At 39.2% G+C, this 19,706-nt stretch overlaps 1 protein-coding gene and 1 long non-coding RNA gene across 3 annotated transcripts in view; both read left to right on the top strand.

Moving 5' to 3' along the window:
* The window catches only part of cygb2 (cytoglobin 2), a 37,532-nt gene extending 19,379 nt beyond the window's left edge, over positions 1–18,153 (top strand). Inside the window, exons 2-3 of the mRNA XM_080880383.1 lie at positions 5,463–5,694; positions 16,829–18,153. Coding sequence (XP_080736509.1) covers positions 5,463–5,694; positions 16,829–16,993 — 397 coding nt within the window. The 3' untranslated portion in view covers positions 16,994–18,153. The remainder of the gene's footprint in view (positions 1–5,462; positions 5,695–16,828) is intronic.
* Positions 10,921–14,613, top strand: LOC308395499. Of its 2 annotated transcripts, XR_013971392.1 has the most exons (4): positions 10,921–11,339; positions 12,253–12,401; positions 13,102–13,267; positions 13,343–14,613. It is a non-coding gene; the product is annotated as an uncharacterized lncRNA (long non-coding RNA). The 2 variants fall into 2 exon arrangements; XR_013971393.1 differs by having other exon boundaries at positions 10,921–12,401.
* Positions 18,154–19,706: the final 1,553 nt, after the last annotated feature.

Raw genomic sequence — 19,706 nt, 5'->3', positions numbered from 1 at the left:
CTCGGTCGTTGTGTCCTTGGGCAAGACACTTCACTCGTTGCCTACTGGTGGTGGTTAGAGGGCCCCGATGGCGCCAGTGTCCAGCAGCCTCGCCTCTGTCAGTGCGCCCCAGGGTGGCTGTGACTACAATGTAGCTTACCATCACCAGTGTGTGAATGGGTGGATGACTGGTTGTGTAAAGCGCTTTGGGGTCCTTAGGGACTAGTAAAGCGCTATACAAATACAGGCCATTTAACATTAAGTCTAAAGCTAGGGTTTTAAAACATAACATATTATGCTCAAAATAAAACCGCATGCTTAAAAATGTTTGAGGCACTAGCACTGTGCATCTGTCTCTCTTTGTAACACTCAACAGTAGTCACCCATCATGCTTGGATTAAATATAATTTTTCCATCCCTTTTATATCTTGTTCTTTTCCCATGCTCATCACTGACATGAAACTGACAGATCTGGTGGAAAAAAAGCTGAGTGCAGAATGTAAAAAGTGAAATTCTGGCACTCATTAGCTGATATGTCTTCAGCATGTTAAAGCTCAGCATAACTGTGTGCTCTGTGACTGCCAGGAAAATTTTTGGACAACCTGCACTAATGCTCCCTGTGCTGCTGATTCAGTCAAGCATCGGTTCACAGGATCAGCAAAAAGGGCTTCTTTAATATTTTGGCTTCACTTGTCTGGAGATCAAACTTATTTTTTAATTTCTGAACGCCATTGCTCTTTATGTCCAGTCATTGTAATTGTCTACTACTTGGAACATCATAACTAAAAAAAAAAGGGACGTACTAGACAAAAACTGTTTTCAGATTTGGAGTCAGCAAGTGAAATTAAAGTACAGGTGAAAGAAATAGATTTAGAGTTTTAACAGGAATAGGGACGACATTAAAAATAAAACTGTCTTGTCTGTTTTCATTTTAAAGCGAAAACATCAGATCAGAAATTATCTCCGTCCTCACATTTAACGCAGGATTTCTGAATAATGGAAAATGTTTCAGCTGGCATTGTGCGTGAACATTAGAGGATGTCAGGGTGCAGTGTGAAGGTTTGGCAGAATAATGCAGGTCTCACCTTTCCAACGCGCTCCTATTGAGTCTGATCATTCACACCATTCATGCTGGAAGCTGTGGACAAATAAAACACATTTGTGATTTCAACAAATGGGGCTTCGCCAACATTGAATGTACGAGCTGGATGTTCCTCAAAATATTTTTTGATGTGTTGTGACCAAATTATAGGTACTTTAAATGTTTTCTGTGGACTCTCGCATTAAAAGCCATTATGTACTGCTTCACAAACAACTCACATGAATTCAACAAGGTCAAGGCAAACGTATCTTCTACAGCAGTGCTAAAAAATATGCATCTCTAAATATCTCCATTTACTAACATGGTATAATGTTTAAAATGTTACATTTATGTTTTAAATAAATGGACTTTAAAGGCTTTAAGATACAGCAGTTTCTTACAGATGCCTTATTGAGATCGCTGGTTTAAATGCTACAACAAAATGTGGCTCCAAAATGCTCAAAGTGGTCCAAGATGCTCATCTTTTTGAGGCTGAAATTTTAAGTCAGTTGTTACCAATCAGTTCAATCATATTGCTGAATGTTCAAATTATTCCCTACTGCAAAGAGCCAATATATTGAGTGATAAAACTAAACATTTTTCAGATGTAACATAGCTGTAAATAACTGTAAACAAAAGATGGACAAAGCCAACGTGACATCACCCAGTGGATGGTGAAGTCAGGATTGGAAGTTTTAATTTATTTCAGCATGAGTTTTTTGTTTTGTTAAGAGGGTGGAGCGAGGAAGATCACGGGAAAAATATGGATGGAATAATAATAAAAATGTTGTGTAGTCCCATTTAAAGAGGGAGATCTGCATCAGATCGAGATCAAGACAAATTCTTGCAAATTAGTGCTAGAAATGCAAAATTAGAATTAAACATTGGAGGACAAACAAATAAGCACAGTGAGCCATATTCTTTTTTAGACAACAGAAAACTGCATTACACTGACAGCCAAGCAGGAAGCTACCTGCTCACGATCAAAGGGAACGCACCTTTGAGCCTTAGAAGAATTTATATTAAAAATAAATCACCATTTATTTTCATCATAATTCTGTCTGTATTTTTGAATCTTTAATATTTTGTGTTTTTACCTCTGTGATATGAATAAAAAAGGCTGAGTCGTAATTTATCAGCTAACACAAGTGAGCTAGGGCAACAAGATGAGTTTATAAACTGTACAGGTGCAATACACAATCCCACATACCAGCTAATCAAGGTTAAGCAACAGTCTAAAAAAAGCCAAACCCTATAATTGTACTCACCAAACATAAACATCTTGGGTGGTCTGCACCTTGCAGCCATGATATTAGTCAGAAAATCTGTAAAAAATACTCCAAAAGTCTTCAACAGCACAAACACAGCAAAGAGAGCCAACTTAATGAAGATAGCCATTCATCTCAGAGTTCATATGAAGAGGGAAAATATCCAAGACCAAATCTGTTTTTCCAAATCTGTAAATGCTGTTTAATGCTGTAAACGTAGACATTATACCATGGCAGTCTGAGGATTCACTTGCTTTGGAATCAGTGGCCTTAAGAGGAATTCAGTTTCTGCCACTTCTGAGTTTGCTTCACTTTTAGGATTTTTTTAAAATTTTTTAAATTATTATTTTATTTTTAGAAAATAAGTAGTTCCCAGTCTGCTGCACGTGGTTGTGGCATTCATTCTAAAATGAACTGCTAAGCCCCGTTTACATAGGCCCAGTGATTGGCCTGTGATCCCATTGTGACCAATTTCAGTGGTTACCAAGTAGCATACAGTGCTACTATGACTGTTGAGAAACTGTGACAAATGTAGCACAAACAGGAAACAGACTGTTCACCTTCAAAGTAAAAGTTGTTCTTTTAGTGGTAAAACAGCTTTTACCTAGAAGGCAACTGGATCTTGTTTGTGTCAAGCATCGTTGCTGTTTGGGGCTATTTGAGTGCTTGCAGACAAGTCAGCATCTTCCATGCAACTGTGGCAACTCTAGCAACCAAAGCAATCACAATGAGGTTTTTGTTGCAGGGCACTGTTTGCCAAAGATTTTACTAAAGGGAAACCAAAAACCTTGAGCAGTTACTCTCGTACCAGTTGTGGAATACGTCCAGAGGATTGCTAAGTTGGTTCCCAATCAGCCTAACATGCCCAAAAAAACATCAATCGCATATAGTTCATTCAAACCGGCCATGCCACCTGCATATGTCACCAGTTTGCTTGATAATATTTATTTGAGAAGGCAAACAATTATCTTTTACCTTTCAGTTAAATCTCAGCATACATACACACACATACACATAACTAGGATATTGCTGAAGCTAAACAACATACATGCTTTAACATGTATTTCTAATATTACAACCTCTGTAGGTGTCTTTCAGCGTGCTACAGTCTGATACACCACGCTTGAAAATTAAACGGCACTCTTCAGCCCACCTGCATCCAATTACACTCAAAGAGCCTGATCAGTCTTGACTGCAGTGTCTCATCAGTGCTTCTGTAATGTAAAGGTTTCTGCTGGGAACTTCCTGCTGCATGGATGGTGCCAAGGCGAATTAAACACTTTACAGAAAGGAATTGCACTTTTTGTCAAAAACTTAGAAAGAGAGAGAGGGAGAGACTGGTTGATTAAAATTTATGGCATGTAGAGAGTTTAAAAGCTTTGGGGGTATCATTGGGATGATAGTTTTAGTGGCTAAATGGCTTTGGGTCATTCATTTCATGTGTAAATTTGGATAAAGCCAAAGTCGACACATTCTTCAAATGCAAGTGTGCTTCTCATTATGATATATTGCCGCTGCTGTTATTGCCGTTGTCTAATGGGATTTGTGCCAATAAAGCCTTGCTAGATGTTTTAGCTGTCACAGATATTCAAATGTAAACAACAGCATGAAGATTATTTGTTGCTCCTGTTTTCCTCATTCTTTTGTTCCTTGTAATATATGGTTTCAGGGTTTTAAATCTTCTTTTCCTCATTCTTTGTGAAATTCCTCTGGAAGTGCAGTGTATATATTTTCCATTTCAAAGAAATCCTGTTAGTACACTTACTGTCGGTGAGCAGAGAAGAACACTGATTACTTCATTCCACTTTGTAAAAGTTTATTTTTTTCTTGTTTCTCTGTTTCAAAGACTTTAAAACCACATTTTCTCTCCACGGAAAATGTGTGAATTCAATCAAATGTTCCTCAGAGTCTTCAGTTATTTAAATAACAAGCTTTTTATCTTCAAGGCTTTAAAATGTTATATACTGAATCCTGTAATTGTCCTTAATGATTACAGTGGACATGTCAAATCTTTGTCCCCAAGTCATCAGAGTCTTAAAGGATGACACCTTGAAAGTGTAGTGGAAACTTTGGGGCTTTCTTTTCATGGCATTAATCATAAATGAGCCAGCTGCAAGTGCAGTTTTGGCCCCTTTTCTGCTATTTGCTGGATGATCAGACATTATAGGCTTTGCAGCCACGAGTGAGAAGATGGTTGCCTGCCCATGATCTTTGTGTGTGTGTGTTGGCATGTTGGCAGCCGTTTACCTCATCAATACAGGAGCGGACTTTTGTTCCATTTGACTCACGCCATCATTGTCTTGTATTAACACCTTCAGGAGATCCAGAACACTGCAGCAAAAATACTAACTGGAACTGGAAAGGGGAACCATATGTTTCCCATATTAGCTTTTCTTCTTTTGCTCCCTGTTAAAGTCAGAATTGAATTTTGCTTACAAACATGTTTTTCCTCACATCTCGAATAATCCTACCACGTCATATCTTAATGAACTCATTTGCTCTTTACTCTTTCCCCTTCCCCAAATGCCTCCCTGAGCCTGGTTTTGTAGGACATTTTTGTTCAAATCGAGTTTTTCCTTCCTACCATCACCAAGTGCTTATTTATAGGGGTCTGTGTGGTTGTTTGAGTTTCTTTCTAATATTTTACCTTACAATATAAACCACCTTAAGGCGACCAATTAAAATCTAATTGAACTATGGAGCTCCTGAATTTTGATAGAAATGGAAATACAGTTCAATCTCAACTATTATTTTTAACTTACAGTCATATGTTTGAGTACAAGCTTTTGATGAATGAGGGGTTCGGGACGATAAGCCATATTTTATTCTGAATCTTTCCCTCATTTGATTTTTTAAGTCTGTGTAGAAAAATAACTAAAACTGTAAACAATAACTGACTTTTGCTACTTTTAGAAATGGTAGTTTTAGAAAGGTGTGCTGCATATATTATTATGTGGTTATTCGTGGTTCCCAAGTAAAAATCAGAAATTGATCAGCAGACTTCATCCTCTGTGGACAGTACTAGTCCAAAATGTAAAAACACTGACGTATTCATTCACACACATCAACCTGGAATGTAAAAAAAAATAATTTTGCTTTCATATTTTAATGATGAATTTTATTCACCTCTTTAGGTTTTTTGTCAACTTCCCATCGGCCAAACAGTATTTTAGCCAGTTTCAGCACCTGGAGGATCCTGAGGAGATGGCACGGAGCAGCCAACTCCGGCAGCATGCCTGCAGGGTGATGAATGCCATCAACAGTGTGGTGGAAAACCTCCACGACCCTGAGAAGGTGTCGTCGGTGCTGGCCCTGGTGGGAAAAGCCCACGCTATCAAACACAAAGTGGAACCCGTGTACTTTAAGGTAACTTTCGAAAATGACCCGTTTTTTGGGCTTTTTTTTTTCAGACTTTGTTTTAAACACTTTTAAACATGTTGTCTGCGAAACAAAGCACAGCAAAAGATTATTGTCAGGGGTTCTCTATCCTGAATAACTAGCAGTTTAATAAAGGTATTTTCTTGCTTCAGCAGCCCCTTCAATTATCAAAGCAGCCCAAAGAATTGTCTCATTACCAGTCTAATATCATGGGGGATATTTCACTTTTGCCACTTTACTCAGGACAGAATTCCTGTTTTACTTGTTTTTCTGTTTTATTTCTCAAATGTAGCTGCAGTGTTTTGCTTTGTGTGTGTTTTTAATAGAAATACTTCAAGCTTTTGTGAAGCTGGAGGCTTCAATCTTTACTTAGACACATGCAAACAAATTATGGAAGAATTTTATGGAGCATCAAGTTTATCTTGTAATCGTTGTTCTGTATAATGTAAAAACATGCATGGGCATAAAAACCAATAATAACAAATGCATTAATTTAGTCCCAGATCTTTAACCCTGTGTTGAGTTTTATTTTTGGATTTATGATTTGTTCTTTTGGATTTAAGGAATATTTATGTTCTAGCTCTATATTTGCCTTGAGTTTAGTATTTCTTAGAGCCTTGTAGTTATTTATATTTCTAGCTCTTGCTTCTTGTTTTATTACTTCATGTAGTAAACCACTTGTCTGTTCCATAAAATTGCCGTTACTGGAGTTGTTGGAGCTCTGTGCGCAGTAGCGTGAATGACAGAGACATTCAGACGTGTAACCTGTATAGAGCAGCTTGTCTTGCGCTTAACAAGAATAAGCTGCATAAAAGTCTTTGGTACAACATTAGTTACATTTTTAGATGTCTGTAAATTCTCTCTCTTTCTATAGTTATGCTACATGCTTCCATGTGCTCAATTTAGCTCAGTCGCAGCTGACCACGCCTCGAGAGGTCTTTGCGCAGCAGACATTCTGTCACAACAAATTTTTACTGGAACCTGAGATCCTACCATAATCATTGAGACGCTAGAAGACTTATCAACAGATGCATCGATAAATGCACTTAGATGCTTCATTAGCCTGAGAGGAGCTGTTTGCCAACTCACTGTAATCAGGGCACAAACTTCGAAGGAGCTAAAAATGAATTCAGAGAAGCTCTCAAGTAATGTGACATACAGGCACTGGAAGCTTTCCTGGTAGACAGATAGTGGGAGTTCATTTTCAATGCTCCTTCTGCAAGTCATGCAGGTGGCGTCTGGGAACGCCACATTTGGACCATTCATAACATGCTGAACGCCACTACTGCTCAGTGTGCAGGAGGATGATGGCTCTCTTTGAACTCTGTTTTGTGAAGCCAAGTCTATTGTAAATAGTCACCTCTTGACTGTTGATGGTATCAGTTACCCAAAGGCAACTGAACCTCTCAATCCAAACCATCTTATAATAATGAAATCCAAAGCTGCCCTAACACCACCTGGGAAATTTGTGAAAGAAGCAGTTTGTTGCCTTTCGTGTTCATTCTGTCCTAGTCTCATCTCTGTGTCTTATCATCAGTTGTATCTCCATATTTTGTTACCCTTTCTGTCTCCTTTTGTGTCCCGTTCCATTGTTTGTTCTGCCAAGCTTGTACGTCTTAGTCCTGGTCTCAGCATATGTTACTTCCTGTTTTATTTTGATAGTCCCTTGCTCATGTGCTTCCTCTTTTTGCTTTGTTTTGCCACATTCTGTTCAGCTGTGCTCCCAGGTGTCTCCACTCTGCCCTAATCTCCTCTTGTGTACATATTATCTGTGTGTCCTTCTTTTCTCTCATGGTGTGTGTGCCTCTGTCCATCTGTTTAGCCTCAAGCTTGTTCCTTTTCAACCCTGTGTTGCTTTTGCTAGCATAGATAAAGCTGTGATTTTAAGTTTGCTTCCATCTGTTGAGTCCTGCACTCTGGGTCCACTCTCTGCCTGCCAGACATTCTGATCATGATGTTTACATTACTAATCCTAACCCTAACACAGACGCAGGAACACAGACGCAGGAAGACTGATCTTAAAGCAAGCTGTTTGAAATAATTCAAAAGGTAAAACACAAGTCCAAAAAGAGAACCTGGAAAAATACAGAAACAAAAGCTTGAAAACACATGGAGAAGGATCCAACAGTGCCTGGATCGGGGAAGGATTGGGGAAGTGGAGAGAGATGAGGAAAATGAAACAGTTGAACTAGATCACAGACGAGACACAAGACGAGACAAGGGAAGCACGCTGGAAGCAAAGCACAAGGAACACTAATTCACAAGATAAAACAGGAAGTGGGAAAATGCATACAGGGATTTACTACAGGAGACTTGACAGAAGAGGATAGAGCACTGTGGGAAGAATTAAACTCCCACTATTAAACTGAGGCAATTAAGGGGGAAATACATGAAGCTATCTATACACTAAGAAAACAAAGAATCGTGGAATATTGAGCATTCCCTAATCTTTTAACAATAGTCCATAAACATCTGACAAATGAGAAGACCAACGGCTGGACTTTTGGGAGAGGGATGTCCTATCCTCATCTGATATAAGATTCAGTCCTTTATTTAGCAGGGGAACAATCCTTCTGAAAATCTACACCCTGGAGTTTTTCAGAAAATTAGTTTTCAGTGATTTATATGTGGACGAACAGTCCAAATTCCTGAAAAAAGACACGTGTATATATGCGGAGAGCTGTGACACTAATAAGTCCTGTTAAGATCAAATCTCCTTTACAAGTGAGAGAAATGCCAGGTGGCAGCTTTTTGGTCCCATAACATATCAACCACTGCAACAAAAAAAGTGAAACAAATACATTATATAGAAAAACCCACAACAGTAAAATAACAGCGGCCACTTAAGAAACAACTACATGCCGCAGGAGTTAATGTCTCTCTCACACTATCCCAAATATCCTCCTCTGTCACACCAACTCTCTGCATTGCCTCCTTCACTACATCTATGAATCTCCTCTGAATCTTTTCCTCCCGACTAGCAGCTCAATATTCAACATCCTTTCTCCAATATTTCCACTGTCCACATTACCATCATGTGAACCTTCTCTCTTGCTATCTTTTTAAATTAAAAAAAGTTTTATGCACAATTTAAAAAAACAAACAAACAACCAAAAAAACCCCCCCAAAAAACCCAGCAACAACATCAGTCTTTACTTTGCCTATAGCTTTCTGTAAAAACTTATATGTGTAAGGTGCTTCACAAGTAAATACAGTTTTCCACAAACCTGGAGCACATTAAAAAGTTAGCTTTTAGAGAAGCGTAGACAGAATCAGAACCAATTAAAAATGTCTTAAACTCATTTTTGTATACAGCTCATGTTTTTACATAACACTTGTGTTACATTCAGTGTTCCTCCTGCTCCATCTGACGGGGGAAGTAGATTATTTCTCTTCAAGTCTTCTGAATGTTGTGTTGGTTCATAAACGCAACAGTAACGAGAGAAAACTCTACCACCAATTAGACCTGCATTGATCACTCTGTGAATAGGTCATTAAAAAAATTAGTCCCACTGTATATTCCTTGAATTTTCAACCTCACGTGTTCAACGCCCGACTTTTTTTTTTTTTTTTTTTTTTTTTAGGCCAGTCATACATTTCATACTTCCTGTTTTTTTTCATAATGTGTCACATTATGGCCTGAAGTTTTTTTTGTGTGTGTTTTTTTTTTTTTTAAGGTTGGCTTAATAGCTGAGACAAAACTGAAACTGACAGCCAGGTGGTAAAACTGAAGGTGCTGCACATATAAGTGAGAAAAAACTAAGAAGCTCTGTACAAGGAACAGTGGGGAGATATGGGAACAAGAAACAAGCAACAACGACTGAAGGAGAACATCCAGATGTTTGTCCAAGCGAATTAGGTACCAAACAAACACAATGACCTGATAATCACCTCTGAGGACTGTATACTGCAACATTTATGTTTGAGAAATATAAAACAAAACCGCAGTGACTCAAGGAAGCACCAAGTTGCTTCCTGAATGTCCAAACGCTCCGTACAGACATCGATACAACCAGAAGTCCTTAGATCTAATAACTGGATGAAATACAAGAGCCCACACTGTTCACTGATCACATTCTTCATGCCAGCCACTGGGCAGGATACAGAAATAAATCCTACCAGATCATCATCAACTACCTTTATTCATTTAGTTTAATAAGATAAAGGGTTTGTGGCATAGTGGTGCCGCAGTTAACACTGTTGCCTCACAGCAAGACGGTCCTGGGTTTGAGTCCACTAGCAAGCTGGAGACACCCCAGTGTGGAGCTTGATGCTCTCCCTGTGCCTCCCACAGTCCAAAGACTTACACGTTGGGTTATTTGGTAATTCTTAACTCCAACTGTCGTCACATTTGAGTGACAGTTAGCCTCACCTTCAAGTTGATTAGATAATTTCTAATCTGTGGTCTTACGAATGGGAAGATTAGGTCTTTTACTCTGTACAATATATTCTCTCACCCAAGTAAACTGAAGGCCATACGTTCATGTAAAGGATTTTTTTAGAAAGAGGGAGACAAAGTGGATATCCTCTACTGCCATTGAAGATTGTTTAGAAGAAAACAAAGCCTCATATGCTTTGACAGTTTAGCAATAATCCCCCCCCCCCCCACCAACCAACCAAAAAACCCCCAAACCAACCAACCAAACAAAGAAAAACCCCAACACAAAACAAACAAAGATACATTTATGTCCTAAAAGCTTCAACCTCTCCAGCACGTTCCCAGCATGTTTTGTGCTTCCTCCTACACTCAGAAAAATTATGGTTCTTAAATGGTTCTTCAGATGTCTTCATGGTTCTTTAAAAAACCATCATACGTCAAAGAACCTTTTTATTTTGTGGATGGTTCTTCAGCTATAACAAATGGTTCTTTAAAGAACAAAAGGTTCTTCATCTTTAGCAATCTAAGTTTGATGGTGTAAATGGCATAAATATTTATTCACTATAATGAGGCTGTGAATTATACTGTGTGTTTTCTTTGTGTGCATGTGTGTGCGAAGGGGGAGGGCGGGATACCTGGCAATTACCCTTTAAGAGAAGATGGTAGGAAACTGAATATTCAAATAAAAGTTAGAAATATTTGCAAACAGTAGACACAATACACACATTCAAATACTGTACTTTAGTTTTAAATTTTAATAAAGCATTACTATTTTCTACTCCAAGGCATTACTTTAGAGATTATTATATATTTTTGAAAATATAGCATAATGATAATACTAGTTATTGTAAACTTTACAAACCACCCAGCAGTATGTAAAGTCAAATTATAAAATACAAGTAAATAACAATTGCAGAACAGAATGTCAGTGTAATGGACACAGACTTCGTTTTGACAAAGCACACTGCTTAGGTAAATGATCTGAGTAGTTGTTCATCACTGAGCAATTTGTTAATATGTGAGCCAAATAAATGACAGGGAGAGAGAGAGTGACGTCAGAACACGTCATACTATAACCTCCCGGGAGCGGACGGAGGGGGTCAGTCGTTGAGATGCGCATGCGCAGACGGAGTGTGCGAGCGGCGGGCCTTGACCTTTCGGGAAAAAAAACTCATGGACGGTGACAGCGAAACGGATAGCAGTCTTCAGTACCTGCTGGACTTTGAAGCTGTGGATTCTGGGATTGTTAGAAAAGGTAAAACATTTTCATTAAAACCTTATTACGGTTTTATTTTTGTTACTCGTCATTGTAGCTTGCTGTTAATGTTGTGCTAACAGTAGCGATTAGCTAGATACGTTAGCCGTTGAGGTCAGCGCAATTTAGTATCCAACTGTTTTCCTAACAAAACCACTGTTATAATTAAGTGAAGCTGCTCCCAGCTAATTTGAACCTTTGGCTTCTAAAATATGTGGTTCAATTGCGTGCTGCGTACATAACCCAATGTCAGCTAGACCGAAATTAAAATTTAATATATTATTAAAGTCACTAAAATGGCGCCTGAAGCCTGTTGTGATGTGAGCTCTGTGTCTGCTCTAGAAACTCTGAAATTCTGTAGATCTGAGCCGTACATTAAATACTCACATGAACCTGTACTTTGCATTCTGTATGAGCTGTATAAAATACAGCTATGCATAAGAGTTTTGAATGAATAATTAGATTAGATAACTCTTTATTGTCTAATCTAATTATATAGAAATGAATAGAAATGTGACATGAGAAGGTGTGTCTTTGACTGTTCCTGCATAACTTAGTTTCGGACTAGTTGACAAGTTATGCTCCGGTCATTTGATGTTTCCAAGATAGATGTTCTTTTGTAATATAGTTAATTTTTTTGTATATCTCATTTATCCACCATCATACATTAAGCTAAGAAGAGGTCGTTATACTAACAAGAGGTATCAACGCTGGGCCAAAGTTCAGCACATGGTTAAAGTTTGTAATCCAGCCAGGGTGTAAATATCACTCAGCAGCCAGAGCTGAAGCAGGTAGCATCAACACATAAATCTACTCTACCCGGCTTAAATCACAAGAGCACCTCTAACCAAAAAGCTGTAGATTTTTCTTGTTTGCACAAATTAATCCAGATTCACATTAATTGTGTTCACAGCTCCAACAAAATGAGGAAGAGGAGGGGCAGAAACACAATTAGGTTGAATTACAATTGGATGGAAGGCGAGGACAAGAAGAAGGAAGCTTAGGATGAGGAGGAAGAGAAGCAGCAGGAGCATCTTTAGGGATCCCTATGATGTCATTGAGGTTTGTTTCATTAATATGGTCCTCTCACAAAGAAAGATGACTTGTTTTAGTTCACCTACTTCCTGTATTAAATAGTGATGTGCAAAACGTTGTGAAAAACCATGGAACAGGCACGTATAGGGCATCTGCAGGTAAATGAACATCAAATCTCTAAGACAGACTGAAATCTGTATATTTATCACCCTTATGATAAAACCCCTGTCAGCCATTGGTTTATGGACTTTGTATTTTGAAGCCTCAACACTTTCTTTATTGCTGTTGCTATGTTGGGACCATATTAGGATGAGGGATCAGAATCTGGAGTCATGCACACTATTGTTTCATTTAGTGTGTATCCATAAGATTCGTACAGCAGATCCAAGTTGTGCCTTGAAAACAGGAAAGTCGTCTGCATAGAGGAGAACTGTAATAGCAGGCTTGTACAAAGTGAAGCTTTGTGCTCTCGTTTTACTTCTGTCACCCTGTTTTGATGCAGAATTCACTTGAAATCAGGCAAGAACTGGACTTATTTTTTATAATGTGTTCTTGTGAATTGATTGTGTATCGCATATGTTTGATTTGACTTTCTGCAAGACAACAGTCGTCCGCTGACCAAAAAAGTTTTCCAAATACCTCCACTTGATCTAGCCTGCATTTAGAAAAGAATAGCAAAAAAATCTGCACCTCCTGCTTCAGATGCAATTTGTGTTTCTGTGTTCAGAGGCAGCGGCGAGAGGGGAGATCTCGGCTCATCCAGCTGGAGAGCCTGACCAGGAGGAGTGGAACATTAACTCAGCTCTTCCAGGGCACCTGGGCAGACTCGGCTGTTGGCATCGGCGAGGGATGACGTGAACGCCAAACTGGAGTCCATCACAGGTCAACTGCAGGTATGCGAGTCAGACCTTCTGAGGAGGGTTTCACTTTTCTCTTCTTTATAATTGACTCTTTTCTCTCTCTTTCAGCTCCTTGTCTCAGAGTGGGAGGGATTTGAAGCACAAAGGGAGGAACTTGTCGTTTGTTTGGCTGATATGGATGTCCGCCTGAGTGAGGTTGACCAGCTGACAGGAAACGCCAGTGAAAAACTGAAACAACTGCAGGTGTGGGTTTGTTTTGATATGACATATACAGGGAGTGCAGAATTATTAGGCAAGTTGTATTTTTGAGGAATAATTTTATTATTGAACAACAACCATGTTCTCAATGAACCCAAAAAACTCATTAATATCAAAGCTGAATGTTTTTGGAAGTAGTTTTAGTTTGTTTTTAGTTTTAGCTGTTTTAGGGGGATATCTGTGTGTGCAGGTGACTATTACTGTGCATAATTATTAGGCAACTTAACAAAAAACAAATATATACCCATTTCAATTATTTATTTTTACCAGTGAAACCAATATAACATCTCCACATTCACAAATATACATTTCTGACATTCAAAAACAAATCAGCGACCAATATAGCCACCTTTCTTTGCAAGGACACTCAAAAGCCTGCCATCCATGGATTCTGTCAGTGTTTTGATCTGTTCACCATCAACATTGCGTGCAGCAGCAACCACAGCCTCCCAGACACTGTTCAGAGAGGTGTACTGTTTTCCCTCCTTGTAAATCTCACATTTGATGATGGACCACAGGTTCTCAATGGGGTTCAGATCAGGTGAACAAGGTGGCCATGTCATTAGTTTTTCTTCTTTTATACCCTTTCTTGCCAGCCACGCTGTGGAGTACTTGGACGCGTGTGATGGAGCATTGTCCTGCATGAAAATCATGTTTTTCTTGAAGGATGCAGACTTCTTCCTGTACCACTGCTTGAAGAAGGTGTCTTCCAGAAACTGGCAGTAGGACTGGGAGTTGAGCTTGACTCCATCCTCAACCCGAAAAGGCCCCACAAGCTCCTCTTTGATGATACCAGCCCAAACCAGTACTCCACCTCCACCTTGCTGGCGTCTGAGTCGGACTGGAGCTCTCTGCCCTTTACCAATCCAGCCACGGGCCCATCCATCTGGCCCATCAAGACTCACTCTCATTTCATCAGTCCATAAAACCTTAGTCAGTCTTGAGATATTTCTTGGCCCAGTCTTGATGTTTCAGCTTGTGTGTCTTGTTCAGTGGTGGTCGTCTTTCAGCCTTTCTTACCTTGGCCATGTCTCTGAGTATTGCACACCTTGTGCTTTTGGGCACTCCAGTGATGTTGCAGCTCTGAAATATGGCCAAACTGGTGGCAAGTGGCATCTTGGCAGCTGCATGCTTGACTTTTCTCAGTTCATGGGCAGTTATTTGGCGCCTTGGTTTTTCCACACGCTTCTTGCGACCCTGTTGACTATTTTGAATGAAACGCTTGATTGTTCGATGATCACGCTTCAGAAGCTTTGCAATTTTGAGACTGCTGCATCCCTCTGCAAGATATCTCACTATTTTTGACTTTTCTGAGCCTGTCAAGTTCTTCTTTTGACCCATTTTGCCAAAGGAAAGGACGTTGCCTAATAATTATGCACACCTGATATAGGGTGTTGATGTCATTAGACCACACCCCTTCTCATTACAGAGATGCACATGACCTAATATGCTTAATTGGTAGTTGGCTTTCGAGCCTATACAGCTTGGAGTAAGACAACATGTATGAAGAGGATGATGTGGACTAAATACTCATTTGCCTAATAATTCTGCACTCCCTGTATTTGATATGAAACATACGTCAGAGACATTATCCTAAACTGGACTAACAAAGGACCATGAGTACAACATGAAATGTACATTACATAGCGTAATGCTAAAGTTCATTGATCATTTTAATCATAAACTTGTTGAAATATTGTTACTGAACATGCAAACATCTGCTGATGAAAATGTGTTGATTTATTGGTCTGTTATGAAGCTATTGCTATTTCTAATGTGTTTTATCACTTTCTGATGTTTTATTAATTAAACAATACATGTATTGTTGTGTTATCTGTAGCTATAGTATTTTTATATATATATATTTATAGTATAGCAAATATATTTAATTATTACTGTTTAAAACACTAATATGTGACATGTATTAGTAGTGATGTTGTGCTGAGGGTTAAAATGCCTTTTTGTCTTTTGGTAACTACAAAATGACAATAAACCATTAATATATGTCTATGCTGTGCTCGTATTTATTTTACCCTACTCAAATTCAATTTATGATGCATTTTATTTTGAAAGATTTAAAATGGTTCTTTAAAGAACCACTCAAAAAAGGTTCTTTAAAATGGTTCTTTTAAAGAACCATTTGAAGGACCTTTTTAAAAATGGTTCTTTAAAGAACCATTTTTAAAAAGGTTCTTTGAAAAACCATTAAAGGTGCCCCAAAGAACCATTTCTTGATGGTTCTGTGGGGCACCTTTAAAGGTTCTTCAATGAACCACTGAAAGAAATTGGTTCTTCAAAGAACCATTGTTTGAAAGGTTCTTTGTGGCACCAAAAAAGGTTCTTCTATGGCATCAGTCTAAAGAACCACTTTTGGTTAAAGTTGGCACCTTTATTTTTCTGAGTGTATGGAGACGTCATGTGTTCAGCTCCATATAGGATGTAGTCTTGGACTCTACTGGAACAGCTTTTACATAAATCACATTAATAATAATTAATTATTTTTACCTGTTCATAACAAACCTTAAACACACTATTTTAGTCCACGTTTTATGAGAAGCTAAGCCTTGCTTCAGCCTCTGTTCTAAAACGAGCTGTTGTAGCTCCTTGCAAACAGAAGGCTTGAATAGATGGTAGGCGGGGCTTCTGTGCTCAGAGCCGGAGCTATGTGTCTGAGGTGACCATGTTCGGCATATCCCCTCTTTGTTGCAAATCTGTAACAAATTACTTTATGTCTCCAGGTAAAACCACACAAAGAGGGCTATAGTTTTGATTTTGCCAGCACGGTAACTTTCATCCATATCACATTCATGCAGCTGCTCAGCCGATAGAAATCCTTTTGTTTGGTGTCACATAACATGTCAAATATGACTCAAAGCTTTGATAGAACCCCCCCCCTCATAACCTCGTGTTGAGAAGCTTTTGTTAAATCAGCATCAGCAGTTTGGTTTTATTGCCCCAGTTCTGCCCAGGTCAGCTGACTTTATGGCGGGCTGCCACACTTACACTGAGCTTTCTCTCTCTGTGCTTTTGCTTTAGCCACCTCTGCTGCTCTTTCTCTCGACTTTGTCATTTCTGTTCCTTTGTTTCGCCTGTCCACCCACTGCTTTCATGTTTTACAGTTATCATTTTCAATTCTCACCTGTCTCGCCCACTTCTCTGTAACGCTGAAATGAATTCCTATTTCTCCATCACGCTGTTCCCGCTTTACCCACAGAACACAATTTTTCTGCATTACTTGCACCCCCGCCCTTATTATCTCAATAGCCACATTTCCCCTCACTCTCCGTCTCTCTGTGGCTCGCTTAATGAAATTTGTTTGTCACCTCTTCCTCTCAGATCCTGAGCAGTGTGATGCTGGAGGTGTTTTCTGAAGATTTCCCAGAATTCTTCACGGCAGAGGTGCAGATGGTGTGGACCAAACTGATGGGGGCGGTGTACTGGCATGTGACGGGGGCCTACACAGAGGTGGGCTGGCTCCAGGTCTCCAGCTCGGCAGTGTGAAGAGTCGGGAAGAAGAGGTGGTAAAGAAGTTTTCAGTGGACTCAATGAAGTTTAAAGAGAGGCAAAATAATGTGTTTAAAATGTTGATGGAGATTTTGCGACGATGGTTTCACAGACATGGATCAGATTAACATGGTAATCCGTGCAATTTTGTTTCTTTATTCAACTTCTTTTGGATGCATTTTGGTGCTAAGCTTTGCACGTCTCGGAGATCAGATCAGTTGGACACCAAGTAATGTAGCCAAACATTTTTATTTAACTGCTGTTAGATTTCCACTTACATCAGTGGCGCTCTGCTGTGTTATCACTGCTAAGGCTAACTATCAGTTCGACATCCGCACACACTGCTGTTGCTGCCAGAGGCACACAACCAGTCACTTTCTGTGTAGCATAAAATCTTCCTTTTTATACACCTGCTGAGATAAGACTGCTTCAAAAGTGTTAATGAACTTCTAAAATCAATTAAAAGGTGACCAATCCTTCTGTTTGTAAGCCTGTCAAGCTTTGCATTCTTGCAAAGGGCTCAAAATTGTAGCAGTGGCAGATGCACTTTATTTAGAGACAGATGAGGATAAAAGCAGAATTTGCTAATCGACATTAGCTGTGCAAGTTAATATATTTCTAGAGTTGTAAATATGAAGTGCAACTGCAGCCTGCAAGACCATTATGGCTTTTGCCATAATGGTCCACTTGATGGTCATATTTTATTTTTATTTTTTATTTTTCCTTGTATGATGGTATCTTATGGAGTCTTTAATACCTGTCAAAACACAGCATTTTTTTCCCAGACAAAAATTACTGAAAAAGATCACTTTTTGTCAGCTAACAATAACTAGAGATGGGCCGATGGGGACGTTGTTTCCATGTAAAACAGAGATCCAGCTAAATGGACAAATTAAATGCATGTGTCCTTGTTCCTTTTAAAACAAAGATAATTGACTGACAGCTAATCGATTTACTACAAAACTGTTAATGGTCATTTATAGTTCTTCTCCATTTATGCAAACTACTGATGATTGTTTTTAAAATAAATAAAACAATTTCAGACATTTATCTTTTCAAAATCCCTGCATCTTAAAACAGTTTAGAGTACAACAACAACGAATGAGAGAATTTTAGCTTATTCTTACATTTTTTTCATATTAAACAGTAAAAGGTGAAATTTAATTGTATTATATTTGATTATATCACCTATGTTTGAATAGGTTTTGAATACATATGCTTGTTCTAATGATCTAATCGGTTGCTGAACGTGGATCTCTTGCTAGAAAAGTAGGTCCAGGGTCGAGAATGTTTGCTTGGTATGTTCCCGCAGTCTTTGTCCCCCAGACGTTTATGGTACATAATAGGAACCTCTTGGAACTTGTTACAGGGGTTAGCCTTAGGAGGAACTCTCTCAAAGCTAAATAAAATGGGATTGTGTGACTGCACAGCTAATTTGAAGCCTTGCTTGAATGAAAAATAGACATCCATGAAAACTGTCATTTAAAATGTGTCAAATTCTACCCAAACGCAGCAAAAGGTCTAATGTGTTTTATCAGAATACTGTAGAAAAAAATCCCACCCCACCACATCCAGAAACACAAAGCTTGACAGGCACGCTCTTACGAACATGTATTTTATCCATCTGGAGCAAGAAAAGACGTTTATTTCTGAAAATAAATGCGGATTATACTTAACAGAGTTCATTTCTGTGGAAACCTGCAGTTTCAAGGCGACGCACATGAATACACTTCACAATACTTTGAAAGATGGAAGAAATGCTTAGACACAGAATGACTTTTAGCTATTAGAGGGGGCAGTTAGTTGTTGAAGCCCCAGCTACGGGACCATGGAGCTGCTGACTGTTAATAGATCCTCTTTGTGTCCTGCTTCAGTATATCCTCATGTTCAGGGGACGTGCGGCCCCTTTTCTCTCTATTTAATGTCTTGTTTAACTTTACTGAGGTGTTGTTTGTATAAGCGTACAGTGAGTAAATGTGCACACTCTTCTACCTTCGTATACAACTCAAGGACACGACCTGTGGATGCGTAAAAGAGGGCTGGCTTTGCTTCCCCCCCCTCATTTCATCTCATTGCACACACACACACTAACAATGTGAAAGTGAGATGGAAAATATCAGCAGGTGCACGCTTACACTTTCACGCACAGGCATGCCGTAAGACGTCTCTCATGTGAATATTTACAGGACGGTCGCTTAGTTTACATCTTTAAAACCCGATCAGAGAGTCATGCTGCTTTGAAGTCTCCATTAAGGGCTTTAGAAACCCACTCTGGAGGTCTGTGGAAAACACATCTGTTTCAGAAGTGCCATCAGTCGGTTTCTTTAGATCTCTGACCAGTCGAAAGCAAAAAAAAAAATCCAAGTATTACAGAATGTGGCCTGTGCTGCCTTCTCGTTACCTTACCTGACCTCACCTTCTTTGAAGTTTATGTGCTCCTGCTGGCAGTCCCCATCTTCTCAAACACACACAGCAAATCTGTTTAGGGTGGACACTTGATCCAATCTGCAGTTTGCGTCTGCTGCAGTGACGTCTTGTTTCTCCCATCTGACCCCCGTCGGCATCAGCATCTGGCATTAATGAGGAGGTAATGAGTCTTCTCTCCTCCTCATTTGGCCATTCATCTACTGTAACTTCCCATTGCCTCTGCTCGGAGCGCGTCACTGAGAAGGAAAACAATTACGAGTGGACAGTTGGCATTAAACCCACC

This window comes from Rhamphochromis sp. 'chilingali' (assembly GCF_963969265.1).
Source record: "Rhamphochromis sp. 'chilingali' genome assembly, chromosome: 4".
Taxonomy (NCBI): domain Eukaryota; kingdom Metazoa; phylum Chordata; class Actinopteri; order Cichliformes; family Cichlidae; genus Rhamphochromis; species Rhamphochromis sp. 'chilingali'.
The sequence above is the reverse complement of the archived record's forward strand: the minus strand, read 5'-3'. Positions and strand labels throughout refer to the sequence as shown.